The sequence below is a fragment of the Ursus americanus genome, chromosome 36, assembly GCF_024610735.1.
Source record: "Ursus americanus isolate L20-20 chromosome 36, mUrsAme1.1.p, whole genome shotgun sequence".
NCBI lineage: Eukaryota > Metazoa > Chordata > Mammalia > Carnivora > Ursidae > Ursus > Ursus americanus.
Genome location: NC_142162.1, coordinates 12926002 through 12939244, shown reverse-complemented (window position 1 = coordinate 12939244; position 13243 = coordinate 12926002). Strand labels below are relative to the sequence as shown.

Sequence of the window (13243 nt, the reverse complement as noted above, 5' to 3'; positions counted from 1 at the left end):
ACAGATATAGAGACAGCCAGCGAGAGAGGGAACACAAGCAGGGGGAGTGGGAGAGGAAGAAGCAGGCTCATCGCGGAGGAGCCTGATGTGGGGCTTGATCCCAGAACGCCAGGATCACGCCCTGAGCCGAAGGCAGACGCTTAACCACTGTGCCACCCAGGCGCCCCATATTTATTTCTCTCTTTAATTCTGTAAGTTTTTGCTTCATGTATTTTGGAGTTCTATTTTTAAGTACATGTAGGCTTATACTTATGTCTTCTTGATAGATGGACTCTTTTATCATCTTTAAATGTTCTCCTTGTCTCTAGTAACACTTTTGCATTAAAACCCATTTTTCTGATTTTAGTTTATACACTTCTCTTTTAATTATTGTTCACATGGTGTATATCTTTTTCCATTGTTTTATTTTCAACATATCTTTGGCTTTCAATCTAAAGTGTGTCTTTTGTGGACAGTATATAATTGAATGATAGTTTTGAATTCATTCTTCCACTCTCCATCTTCCCACTTCAGTGTTTAATCTATTTACATTTAATGTAGTTACTGAAAAGGTAGAATTTACAACAGCTATTTTGTTATCTGTTTTCTATATGTCTGATGTCTTTTCTGTTCTTTTATTCCTCCATTCCTGCCTTCTTTTGCATTAAACATATTTTTTAGTTCACTGTTTTCTCTTGTTTCTTTAATATTTTTTTAGTTACTTTCTTAATGGTTACCTTGGAAATTACAATAAATTTATTAATTTGTAACAATCTAGTTCTGATGATTACCCATTTGATTTCAATATTGTAAAAAACTTAGCTCCAATATAGCTTCATTCTCTCCCCATTTTGTGCCATTGTTATACAAATTACATACGTATACATTATAAAGCCATCAACGGAGCCTAGTAATTATTGAATTACACAGTTCTGTTTTAAAATAGACTGTGGGAGGGGCAGCTGGGTGGCTCAGTCAGTTAAGTGGCCAACTCTGGATTTCAGCTCAGTTCATGATCTCAGGGTTGTGAGATCCAGCCCCACATCGGGCTCCCTGCTCAGCAAGGAGTCTGCTTGAGATTCTCTCCCTCTCCCTCTGTCCCTCTTCCTGCTTGTGTGCTCTTTCTCTCTCTAAGATAAATGGATAAATCTTTTTAAAAAATAAAATAAAATAGACCATGGGGAAAAAAAGTTACAAACAAAACACATGCATACTGCCTTTTACATTTACCTCCATAAAGTTACATTTACTAGTCTGTTTCTTCACGTGGATTTGGTTACTGTCTAATGTCCTCTAATTTCGCCCTGATAGATTTCCTTTAGCACTTCAAGTAGTGCAGATCTGTTAGTGGCAAACTCTCTCAGCTTTTGTTTATCTGGGTAAGTCTTAACTTTCCTTCACTTTAAAGGATAGTTTTTCTGGACATAGAATTCTTGGTTTATAGTTTTTTCTTTCATTACTTTGAATTTACTATCCCACTAACTTATGGCCTCTATAGTTTCTTTTTTTTTTTTTTAAGATTTTATTTATTTATTTAACAGAGAGAGAGACAGCCAGAGAGAGAGGGAACACAAGCAGGTGGAGTGGGAGAGGAAGAAGCAGGCTCATAGCGGAGGAGCCTGATGTGGGGCTCGATCCCCTAACGCCGGGATCACGCCCTGAGCCGAAGGCAGACGCTTAACCTCTGTGCCACCCAGGCACCCCGGCCTCTATAGTTTCTAATGAGAAATCAGCAGTTAATATTTTTAAGGAGTTCTTTTATTATTTTTATTTATACACAGTGAACTGCACAGATTTTTAAGTGTAAGGTTTGATAAGTTTTGACATATGTATACATCTATATAATCTCGACCCAATCAAAAACTGTAAAACTTCCACATATACAAGAAATTTCCTCCAGCCCTTTTATAACCAATACTGCTATCCCCCTCTGCAGCAGCTTCTACTCTGATTTTTTTTTTAAAAGATTTTATTTATTTATTCGACAGAGATAGAGACAGCCAGCGAGAGAGGGAACACAAGCAGGGGGAGTGGGAGAGGAAGAAGCAGGCTCCCAGCAGAGGAGCCTGATGTGGGGCTCGATCCCATAATGCTGGGATCACACCCTGAGCCGAAGGCAGACGCTTAACCACTGTGCCACCCAGGCGCCCCTCTACTCTGATTTCTTTTTCCTGTCCTTGAGCACTATAAAAATAGAATCATATATTATGTACTTTTTATGTTTGATTTTTTTTACACTGCATGTTTTAAGATTTATCCAAGGTGTGGCATGTATAATAACTTATTTTTATTGTTGACTAAGGTTTCATTGTAAAAATATACCACAAAGTATATATCCATTTTCCTGTTGATGGACATTTGGATTTTTTCCAGATAGGGCTATAATGAATAAAGATGCTATGAACATTCTTTTTTTTTACTTGAGAGAGAGAGTGAGTGAGAGAGAGAGAAGGAGAGGGAGAGAGTGTGCACATGAGTGGGGGGAGGGGCAGAGAGAGAAAGAAGCAGACTCCCTACTGAGCAAGGAGCCTGATGCGGGGCTCGATCCCAGCACCCTGAGATCATGACCTGAGCCGAAGGCAGACGTTTAAATGACTGAGCCCCCCCAGGCACCCCTGAACATTCTCATATAAGGTTTTTTGGTGGACATATTTCCTGTTTTACTTGGGTAAATACTTGAGAGTAAAATGCATGGTTACGGGATATATGTATGTTTAACTTTATAAAAAACACTTTTGTAAAGTAGTACCACTTTACACTTCCACTGATAATAGATGGGTTCAGCTACTGTTATTTGATGTTGTCCAGTCTATTTTGGAATTAGCCATTCTAGTGCCTGTAACATAATATATTGTTGTGATTTTAATTTGAACTTCACTGGGATTCTTATTGTCCATTCATATATATTCCTTAATAAAGTGTCCACGTAAGTCTTTAGCGCATTTTAAAAATTGAGCTATCTTTTTTATTGAGTTGAAAGAGTACTTTAGATATTCTGGGTACAAGTTCTTTGTTAGCTAATAGGCATTACAAATATTTTTTCCCTAGTCTGTGGTGTTTTTTTAAAGATTTTATTTATTTATTTGACAGCAAGAGAGAGAGAGAGCATGAGAGAGAGCACAAGTAGGGGGAGTGGCAGAGGGAGAGGGAGAAGGCTCTCAGCAGGGAGCCTGACACGGAGCTCAATCTCAGGACCCTGGGACCATGACCTGAACCAAAGGCAGACTTTTAACTGATTGAGCCACCCAGGCAACCCACACATTCATTTTCTTAATGGGTAGAGGTTTAAAATTTTGCAGAAGTACAATTAGTCTATTTTTTTATTGTTTTATATTCTTTTACAGGATCTTTTTCAATCCTAAAGTTGTAAATATATCCTTGCATGTTTTATTCTAGAAGCTTTGTAGTTTTAGCTTTTGTGTTTAAGTCTATGATCCATCTTGAATTAGTTTTGTATTATGTTACTATGAAGTAGAAGTCAAGGTTTCCTTTTTTCTAGTTTTCATTACTGGTTTTTGTTTGTTTGTTTTTTAAACCTGTGTCCTTTCTCTTTAGGATTGCATGGGCTCCTCTATTGAAAATCAACTTGCTGCAGAAATGTGGATCAAAGTCTGTATTCTCTATTTCGTGTCATTAATCTATTTGCCCCTCCCTATGGTAATAGCACATTGTCCATAGCTTTATAGAAAGTGTTGAAATTAGATAGTATAAGTCCTCCTGCTCTGTTCCTGTTTTCATTTCTTTTGGCTCTTCCAGTTTCTTTCCTTTGCGCACACATGTTAGACTATGAACTTCCCTTTTAGAACTGCTTTTGCTGCATCCCACAACTTTTGGTATAGTTCCATTTTCATGTGCCTCAAGATATTTTTTGATTTCTGTTTTGATTTCTGCTTTGACCCATTGGTTGTTAGTAGTATGTTGTTTAATCTCCACGAATGGTGAATTTTCCAGTTTTCTTCATGTAATTAATTTCTAGTTTCATATCATTGTGATCAGAAAGATGCCTGACATGACTTCAATCCTCTTAAATTTGTTAAGGCTTGTTTTGTGGCCTACTATGTGATCTATCCTGGAAAATTTTCCACGTGCCTTTGAGAAGAACGTATATTCTATTGCTTTTGGTTGGAATGGTTTGTGTCTATCTGTTAAGTCTCTCTGGTAATAACATGTTGTTTAAAGCCAGTGTTTAATTATTGATTTTCTGTCTGGATGATCTATCCCTTGGTGTAAGTGGGGGTATTACAATTCCCTCTCATTGTACTGGTGTCTATTTCTCCCTTAAATTCTGTTAATATTTGCTTTATATATTTAGGTGCTCCTATATTGGGTGCATAAATATTTACAAATATTATATCATTTTGTTGGGTTGACCTTTTTATTATTATGTAACACCCATCCTTGTCTATTATTAAAGTCTTTATTTTAATGTCTATTTTGTCTGACATAAATATGGCTACTCTAGCTTTCTCTTGGTTTCCACTTGCATGCAATGTCTTTTTCCATCCCTTCACTTTCCATCTGTGTGGGTTCTTACATCTAAAGTGAGTCACTTGTAGGCAGCATACAGATAGGTCTTGTTTTTTGTTTGTTTTTTAATCCATTCAGCCACTCTATATCTTTTGATTGGAGAATTTAATCCATTTATATTTAAAGTAATTATTGATAGGTATGTACTTGTTGCCATATTGTTAATTGTTCATTAGCATTTTTTTCATTCCTCTCTGTTCCTTTCTTCTTCTCTTCTTCCTTTGTGGTTTGACGGTTTTCTTTAGTGGTATACTTACATTCTTTTCTCTTTATCTTTTGTGTTTTTACTATAGGTTTTTGCTTTGTAGTGACAATGAGGCTTACATATAACAAATTATCTGGAACACTCTATTTTAAGTTGATAACAACTGACATTTGATTCCATTCTAAAGCTCCAGAAGATCTGTATAACCAAGAATTATTACATTATGGAGGGTAAGAGAAGAGCTCCTAACTAAATTCTGATTTCCTTATTCCATGTTTTCAAACTACAACATATTGTAATGACATTAATAAAAATGGCAGCTGCTATAGCAGCACCAGTTCATATTTATTGAATACATACCATGAGCATGGAATTGTTCTACAAGCTTCACATTGGTTATCTCTCTATTATTATACCTACTTAATAGATAAGTAAACTAAGGCTAAGTAACTTGACTACCGTACTAGTAACTAAAATTCTGAGGAGCCAGGATTTGAACCCAGGGAGTCTGATTCCATAATCCATTCTTTCGGTCATTCAACTAATATTTAGTGAGTAACTACCATGTTCCACGCATTAGGACAGTAGTGGTGAATAAAACAGCGGTGGTCACACTACTCAGACATGGGATTTGCATTCCACCTCTGCCACTCTTTCACTCTGGAACTTGGTGCAAATCATTTAGGCTTCTGAGCCTCAGTTTCCTCATCTCTAAATGGGGATGATAATCTACTTGTCCAGCTGTTCTGAGAGTCTTACAAAACACTAAATGTGAACATGCTTTGCAAACTGTAAGACACTACACAAGAATTATGTGTTAATAACATATTATAGCATCTCTGGAACTTATGGTGTCTAGGCCCTAGGACCTCCCTGCTTCTTTCTCAGGTCAGAAAGTCCATTTCCTGCTTAATGTTTGAGAAGGGGGGAGAAGGGCCAAGATGTGTACAATCCTCCTGGCTGTAGGTCTGGCCTCTGGAGTTTCCCTCGCAACCTTCTAGAACTCTCAAGGCTCTCCTTATTCCCCATCCCTACTCCTGGGCTCAGTCTGCCCTTCGACCTATTACCTTCAGACCCCAGGGGCAGAGAGTTGAGAAACACAAGGGAGAGGCTGCATTGTAACTGGGTTCTGGGACACCGGGCGGGTGGGGGGTGGGGAGCAGTCTAGAGGGAGGAGGTAAGAGGCAAGGCCTACTTATTCATTAAGCACGATGCCTAGAACCCAGGATACTTTTAGTAGTCCATGAAAATGTTTTAATGTTCTCTAACATCATATGAAAAAATATATATGTAATCTATAATCTAGCTTGCTACCAGTACAATCATAAAACATGATTTATTTTTAAAAAATCTGTAAGGGAAGGGGCCCACAAAGGCAAAAATGCCTGAAGTCCACAAATGACACATCTAGAGGGAGACAGAGTTAAACTGTGCTTGGGCACCATCTCTATCCACACACAGTTCCCTGGGTTCTCTCCGCTCATTCAGTTCTTTTATTTGTGTTCAGTTCATATGGAGGCCTTTCTTTCCTTAATATAGAGATAGTTTCTCTTAGATAAGAGCTAGTCCATTTCCAGCAACAAGTAAGAGGTTGGAGCTTGGTGGATCAGTCTATCTACCTACCTACCTACCTATCACCTATTTACCTACTTATTTTTATAGAGACTTAGAGAGTCAACCCAGTAACTAACCCAGAACTAACATTGCTTCTCTCCATTTGCTGTTATCAGTAAATATGTTATCTCAGAGAACTTAAATTCCCAGTTTGAGAACTGATATACATCTCTTTGTGAGTGATGTTTGGTGGGTTAAGTAGTTCTGTTTAACCTACCTAATTAATTTATTAAGAAGTCTCTGGAAAATTACTTGAGACTGAACTACCGTGACCTTTGGTAGGTTCTGTCCTTGAATCTCATCCTTTTACAAAAATGTTCATCAACAACTTGTCCCAAGTCCTCTATCAATGGCTTTCAAATTATGTTCTGAAGATCTCTTACACACATACACACATACAGTTTCTTCTCAGAGACCCCTCAGTACTGGGCTAGGGGGCAGATGGGGGGAGTATGACCATACACAGGCAGGACGAAGCTTCTATTCCTTACCCCACCCTCTTTCTATTTATAGTAGCTTTGGTTTACTAGTGGTTACCATATAAGATTTTATTTGAACATAGGTTCGAGTGGCTAAATAAAACTTGTAAACCATCTGTTTAACTGGAAATTGTAAATCTTTTTCCATGATGATATTTTTGAGTACTGATGTGTCTTTATATAAGATGTGTGTGTGTGTGTGTGTGTGTGTGTGTGTGTGTAAGGAATTTAAAAGAAACAATAATTTATATCTTAAGGATCAGATTTAAAATGTGGCATTTCTACTTTGCTTAGCCTGTTCAACAGCTGAGTATTAACTCTGGTTCCTACTGGTTAGAAAAGTCCTACAACATTTGACATCCTTTGAGATCTCAACAGATTGGGGAATCATGGAGAAATTTATTTTTGGCATTAAAATAAATGCTTCTACTAAGTTTTGTGATTGACAAGGAAGGGGGGATGTTAAAATTCCAGCTCCTATAGGATCAACATAAGAAATAGGTTATTTGGTTCTACTGGACTTTTTTTTTTTTTTTAAAGATTTTATCTGACAGAGAGACAGCCAGCGAGAGAGGGAACACAAGCAGGGGGAGTGGGAGAGGAAGAAGCAGGCTCATAGCGGAGGAGCCTGATGTGGGGCTTGATCCCAGAACGCCGGGATCACGCCCTGAGCCAAAGGCAGACGCTTAACCGCTGTGCCACCCAGGCGCCCCCTACTTGACTTCTGATACAGATCATTCAACCACAAAGACATTCTCTGACATAAGAACCCACCACAGGCAAACCCATTTGTGAACTGGGGGAGAGGGAGAATTTAAATGTGAGCACCTAGAACAAAAGGACTTATTTTTCCATTTGAAAAAGCCATCCTGGGGTTGATTTCCTAAGTGTGCATTTCCTCTTCACGGTCCTGGTCATTAATCACCAGTTAGTGTTTAATGAGCACCTGCATGGATCATAGATCCCACAAGCAACCTGAAAACTCAAAATTTCGGTTGCCTCTTCCTCTAATAATTATAATCCACCCCCAGGGATTGGTCCTCACTTGTTTGGCATTTTTGTTTTTGCAGAACTTGAATCAGTGCACAGGGCTTCAATGTCTTTTCTTATTCCTCCCCTGGCCTTTTCTCAAATCCAGAATCTCTCAACCCCTGCACGACTGCCATTTTGGGCTGAGTAATTCTCTCTTTAGGGAGGCAGCCAGCTGTACTGTCCCTTGTAGGAATTTTAGCAGCATCTTGACTTCTACCCACTAGATACTAGTAACTCTCCCGCCCCAGTTGTGACAACCAAAAATCTCCAGACATTGCCAAATATCCCCTCGCAGGGGTGGTGGGAGGGGGTAAAGCTGCCCCCTATTGCGAACCACGGCTCTCAAATTTATGAGGATCCCAAGCCTGAGAATCCTACCAGAAATCACCTGGCCACCACCAGACATGGTTCTCAAAGAAATCTTAGACACATGTAATTTAACCAAGTCGGTGCTCTCGACCCCCGTTGTACATTTGAATCACTGCAATATTTACAAATGATTAGCTGGGTATTAGTATTTTTTAAAAGCTCACCAGGAGATTTCAATTTGTAGACAGAAGAAACGTGTGCTTAACAGTCATAATACTTGTAAAAACTTAAAAAACAAAGCCACCAATTTTATTTCAAATAGGCAATATCCAGGTAGTTTCAGAGCAAGAAAAAAAATTCCATGTTGGTCGATTATAGAACAGGGACCACTGGAGACATTTCACATTTACTTTTTGTTCTGTTATCATAGCAAAGCAATTGGGAACGTGGATACGTCTGGGAATGCCGGGCTTTTTAACAGTTTGACTGAAGGTGCCTCATTTGACGTAGAGCAATTTCTCTGGTGCCTGTAACTCACAGAGACTTGTCACCGAAGTGCCATCAATTAGGGAACTTCACAGGGAAGAGGCTGACGAAGGGGAAATTCCCCAAATGTATTGTTTGTGATTGGCACGGAAGGAGGGGCGAGACTTGGGAAGGGAGGCCTTCTGATAATGTTTTTCGACACATGAAAAATATGACGAAATTACTACCTCTTTCCTTTGTTAGTGTTTCAGTAACAACAGGAATAGAACCACACGATGAAGGTCTTTATATTTTAGGATCCCAGGAACATTATATCCGGAAGGTGTACACATCTTGGCAGCTGCCAATCCCACATCTTCTGGCCAGCCAGGGAGGGCTGGCCGAGATTCGTGACTAGTTACTGATCTTCTGAAAGGTGTAGGATGCGTTAGGTGACGTTCAACTTTCCACGTGACCTTAGGCAACTCACTTAACTTCCCTGCGACTTTGTTTCCTTATTTGACAAAATGGGCAACATGGCATTTATCTCAGACGGTCACTCTGAGGATTAAATTAGACAATAAATGTGAAAGTGTTTTTATGAATTGTAAAGCCCAATAAGGTACCACTATCTTTCCAGGGACCTCCTGTCCCGAAGATTCCACTAGATCAGGATCCCGTGGCCTCCAGTTTTGGCTTCTAGGGCATGTGTAGAATAATGGGCTTGTCAAATGTCTGTCCTCAAGTGGACAATTAGGAAAATACATTTGAGTTAAAAATACAAGGTGATGTAATTTCCATGACTGAGGTTACAGCTGTATTTTAGGTTATTATATACCAAAGCCAAGAAAATTAATTGGTGCCCTCTAAAATGCAGAGAGCAAGAGATTAATCTGATAAATGGTTTCCATTAAAAAATTCCATTTGGTTTCCCAAATTTATCTTGTCTCCTGAGGTTTCTGAATGCCACAGCGTCCTTCCCCTGTGCTTTCCAGCTGTATTCTGCTGTTTCCTATATCCCTAGGCTTGAAGAATATCTGTATTTATGCAAATATAGTAGCACAACATAACTACAGAGTTAACCTATTAGCTCCCTAACTCATGGACATATTAATTGAAATCAGAATTAATTGAAATGTTTTGTCTTTCAATTTAGTTTCGGTTGATACTCAAAACATGATCTTGGTGGAAAAATAAGGCTTTCGTAATGCTGTTTCATACAGGTGGTGCAGCTGAGACCATCCAAATAAGTCCATGGTCAAGGTTCTACGTTATCAGTGCTCGCCTAGTAATAAGCATTCCCATGAAAGGATGAAGCAAACAGAGCAGGAGATAAGGCTATTTCAGGGGACAATCAGTGCTATCTTGGGGGAAACCGATGAAGCAGAGGTCAGCATTTGCAAACTTTCCCTTGAATGCTTTTACAATTAGGTGCCTCACATGGCTAGCAGAGAAAATTGGGTGGATTCCATCTGAGTCTTATGAGAACGCAGACACCCGGATGCCGTCTTTTCTGAAGAGAACGCTAGTGCAGCCAATTGTAAACCCCGAACCGAGCACACTATTACATTCTCACACTAAGTTCGTATTTGTCTAGTTTGTCCTCGGATTGTTCTGTCTCGAAGTCTGGCTCAGGATCTGGGTGGTGGATTTCAATGACAAGAACGTAGATGAGGCCTCCAATGGCAGCGCCAACCATAGGGCCCACTACAGGAATCCACCAGAAGTTATTTCCCGCTCTGAAATCAAACAAGAAGTTAGTGATGCGCTACTCAGATCTTCCCCCTGGTATTACTAGCTATTCAGTAACAAGCCAGCCTTTCTCATGCTCATGGTTCCCTTTTAACTGAGCAAGAGCTAAGTATAAGGACTTTCACTGTAGCTTTGTAAGCATCATCTTAGATTTTTCATATACCTGATTTCAGATGATCTAGTCCATTGTCCTATTAGTACCCGTGGAAGAATACGTCCCATTTATTTTCTTTTCAGGAAATAGAGTCCCTGAACCCACTGTCAAAATGGAAGGCATCTAGGGACAGTGCTGGTCGATTGAGGAACTGCCCTTCCCTCATCCTGAAATGATGAGTCCTGGGGATTAGGAATGGAAGGATGTGGAGAGGTCCTTGGATAGCATTGGTCTAGGAGGGCAATCACAAAATAAACAGTCAGGAAGTGTTTGTCAGTGAATGAACTAAAAAAATGAAAGGGGGATATAAGAATTACCTACTAAATAAATTTAATTTCATGCTTATTTTTTGAGGTCAGAGCTTAAAGCTACTCTCTGATAAGGCTTTCCTGCCGTGATTCTCTGTCTTCTGCAGAAGGCCTCAATGACAGCACATTACACTAGGAGCACAGATCCAGGAGAAAGCAGGTCCCTTCGTAAACGGTCACCATCTTTTTCGGAGACAGGAAATCCATTGAAATAACTCCATGCGAAGGAACACAATGCTCAGAAGCAAGCAAAATTACGCAATAATACTATAGCATTATTTAAGGATTTATCCGTTTCAGATAAAACTCTTCAAAGCGAGGGAATGATAAACACCAACACTGAGGATATGGGAGGAGGCAGGGGAAACAGCAGGAGCACACGCACGTACTTGAGGACTTCACAGTTGGGGAAAGGCTCATGGCTGTTCTTTTTATCATTATGCTTAATAACCACATACATGTTCCAGGTGGCCTGCTGTTTGTATCACATTTGGATCAGAAAGGATAATAAAGGAACTAAGCCCTGCGCTTGACCTTCATTCTTCCCTCTGCATGGTGATCCCTCCTACCTGGCCATCCCCAGAAGCCTTAGCCCGGGAATGCAGGCCCGGGGCAGAGCACTGAGGGTGAGCACAGCAGCCACCAGATGTCACCCTTACTGCGCAGGAGCTAGGACGCTGCACTTCGCTGCGCTCTCAGTGCCCCCAAATCCAGGAGGGGCGAGCCCCCATATCCAGGAGGGCTTTCCTATGAGAGGCACATGGGCTTTAAAGAGCTAGGAGCCTTCTCTTTGGTAAACACAAGAAGCAAGTATAAGCCACCTTATTTGTCTCTCGTTTCCCTTCTTTCGTCATGATTTAACCGCGAATCTCACTGTCCTTTAACAGATTCCAGTCCCAGGTCTCTGCCAGGACATATGTTCTCCTTTCACCCGTCGGACTCTTCCTTCTGTCGGGGCTGAACGTGTTGTGCCAGGGTCACAGGTAGGAAAATGGATGCCCTCGCACGTGGCTTCCTGCCTGGACTGATCTTACGTGTCCACAGTGTCATCTGCACATCGTAATTTGGGGGATGCCAGGACAGTGCCTGGGTTACTTGCTTAAGGGATTCATTCCTTTGGGTAAAGCATTTAGAATATTAACAATACGCCTGAGATCCTTCATCCATGAAGTCATTAACATCTTAATGTGAATTCGTGGAGACCGCTTAGATGGAACACATCGTAATATTTAAGGGAAGAGCCAGAGTCAGCCAGGGTCCGTTGACTTGCCCTTGTCAGACCCTCTGGTGCCCCCCTCCCCCGGTCATCCTCACTGCCTGCCAGACAGGGGCAAGTGGGGGCCCGAGAATTAGGCAGTCTTGGTTTTACCTGATACCAAGCTAGGATATCTACTGAGATGCTTACCAGGGATGAGGAACCCTGAAAGGGTAGGATGATCTAGGAACACTCTGGAGATCTGTTATCCCTCCAAGGTTTTCTTGGGAATTTTTGAAGATTACCAGCCAGCCAGCTCTTTCCTAACTGGCTTCTGCTCCTCTACTCTCTCTTTTATAGTCCATTTTATGTAGTGATGTCAGACTAAGCTAGCTAAATTGGGGTTCTAAACATGTCAAACTTCTGCTCTAAATCCTTTGCTGCTTCCCATAATCTACGGAAGAGGGGGCAACCCAAGCCCAAATTTTTCGTTCTGGGAGACTAGATCCTCTATGATCTGACACGAGTTGTCCTTTCCCTTTTCCCAGCCTTTTCCCAGGCTTCTCCCCTGCACCCTTCCAGCTAGACACGATTGCTTGTTACTCTCTGCCTGAAATCTCCTCTCTGTCTGCCATTTAAGCATGTCCAAATACTATAAAATATTTCCACCCCCATAATTCCTAAATTTGGAGTGGCAAACCTCTCAAGTGCTGGAGTTAACAAGTCAAATCTCTTTAAGGGCACTTGACAGCTTCAGCTTGGGTAAGCGCCTGTGCTGAGCCCTCTGACACAGAACACAAGGGAAGCAGGAGGGCAGCAGCTGGGTTCCATCACCTCCAGCCCAGGGCCTTGAGCAAGAGATCAGGGAGCTGCAGTGGTGAATATACGAATGCCTGAAGGGAAAAGACCCTGTCACAGAGGAACATGGAGCTTGTCTGGCAGTAGGGGAATTCTAGCATTTTGCCACAGACGTGATCTCCTACCATATACTTAACAAAGCCAAGAGAGGATAGGCAAGACCTCTATCTATCTTAGAACCACCATCACTCCTAGAGCTTTGGGTGAGTCACAACACAGGGCCCAAAGGGAGGCCTTCGAGGCCCCTTTGTTCCAGGCGTTTGTGTGAAGCTAACAGAGGTCACCTGATGGTGGGGGCAGCGGTCTCCTAGAGGGAGGCTCAGGGAGGTGGGATTAACGAAACTCAGGTTAATTCTGGGCTCTGGG

General features: G+C 41.0%; 1 protein-coding gene across 3 annotated transcripts in view; it reads right to left on the bottom strand.

The window, feature by feature from the left end:
* Positions 1-13243, bottom strand: part of AQP9 (aquaporin 9) — a 70510-nt gene that overhangs the window by 20117 nt on the left and 37150 nt on the right. Inside the window, exon 6 of one of the 3 annotated variants that reach the window (XM_045787316.2) lies at positions 8433-10349. The exons of the other annotated variants lie outside the window; for them this stretch is intronic. Coding sequence (XP_045643272.1) covers positions 10175-10349 — 175 coding nt within the window. The 3' untranslated portion in view covers positions 8433-10174. Of the gene's footprint in view, positions 1-8432; positions 10350-13243 lie in introns of those variants that run through there. 3 annotated transcript variants of the gene reach the window in all.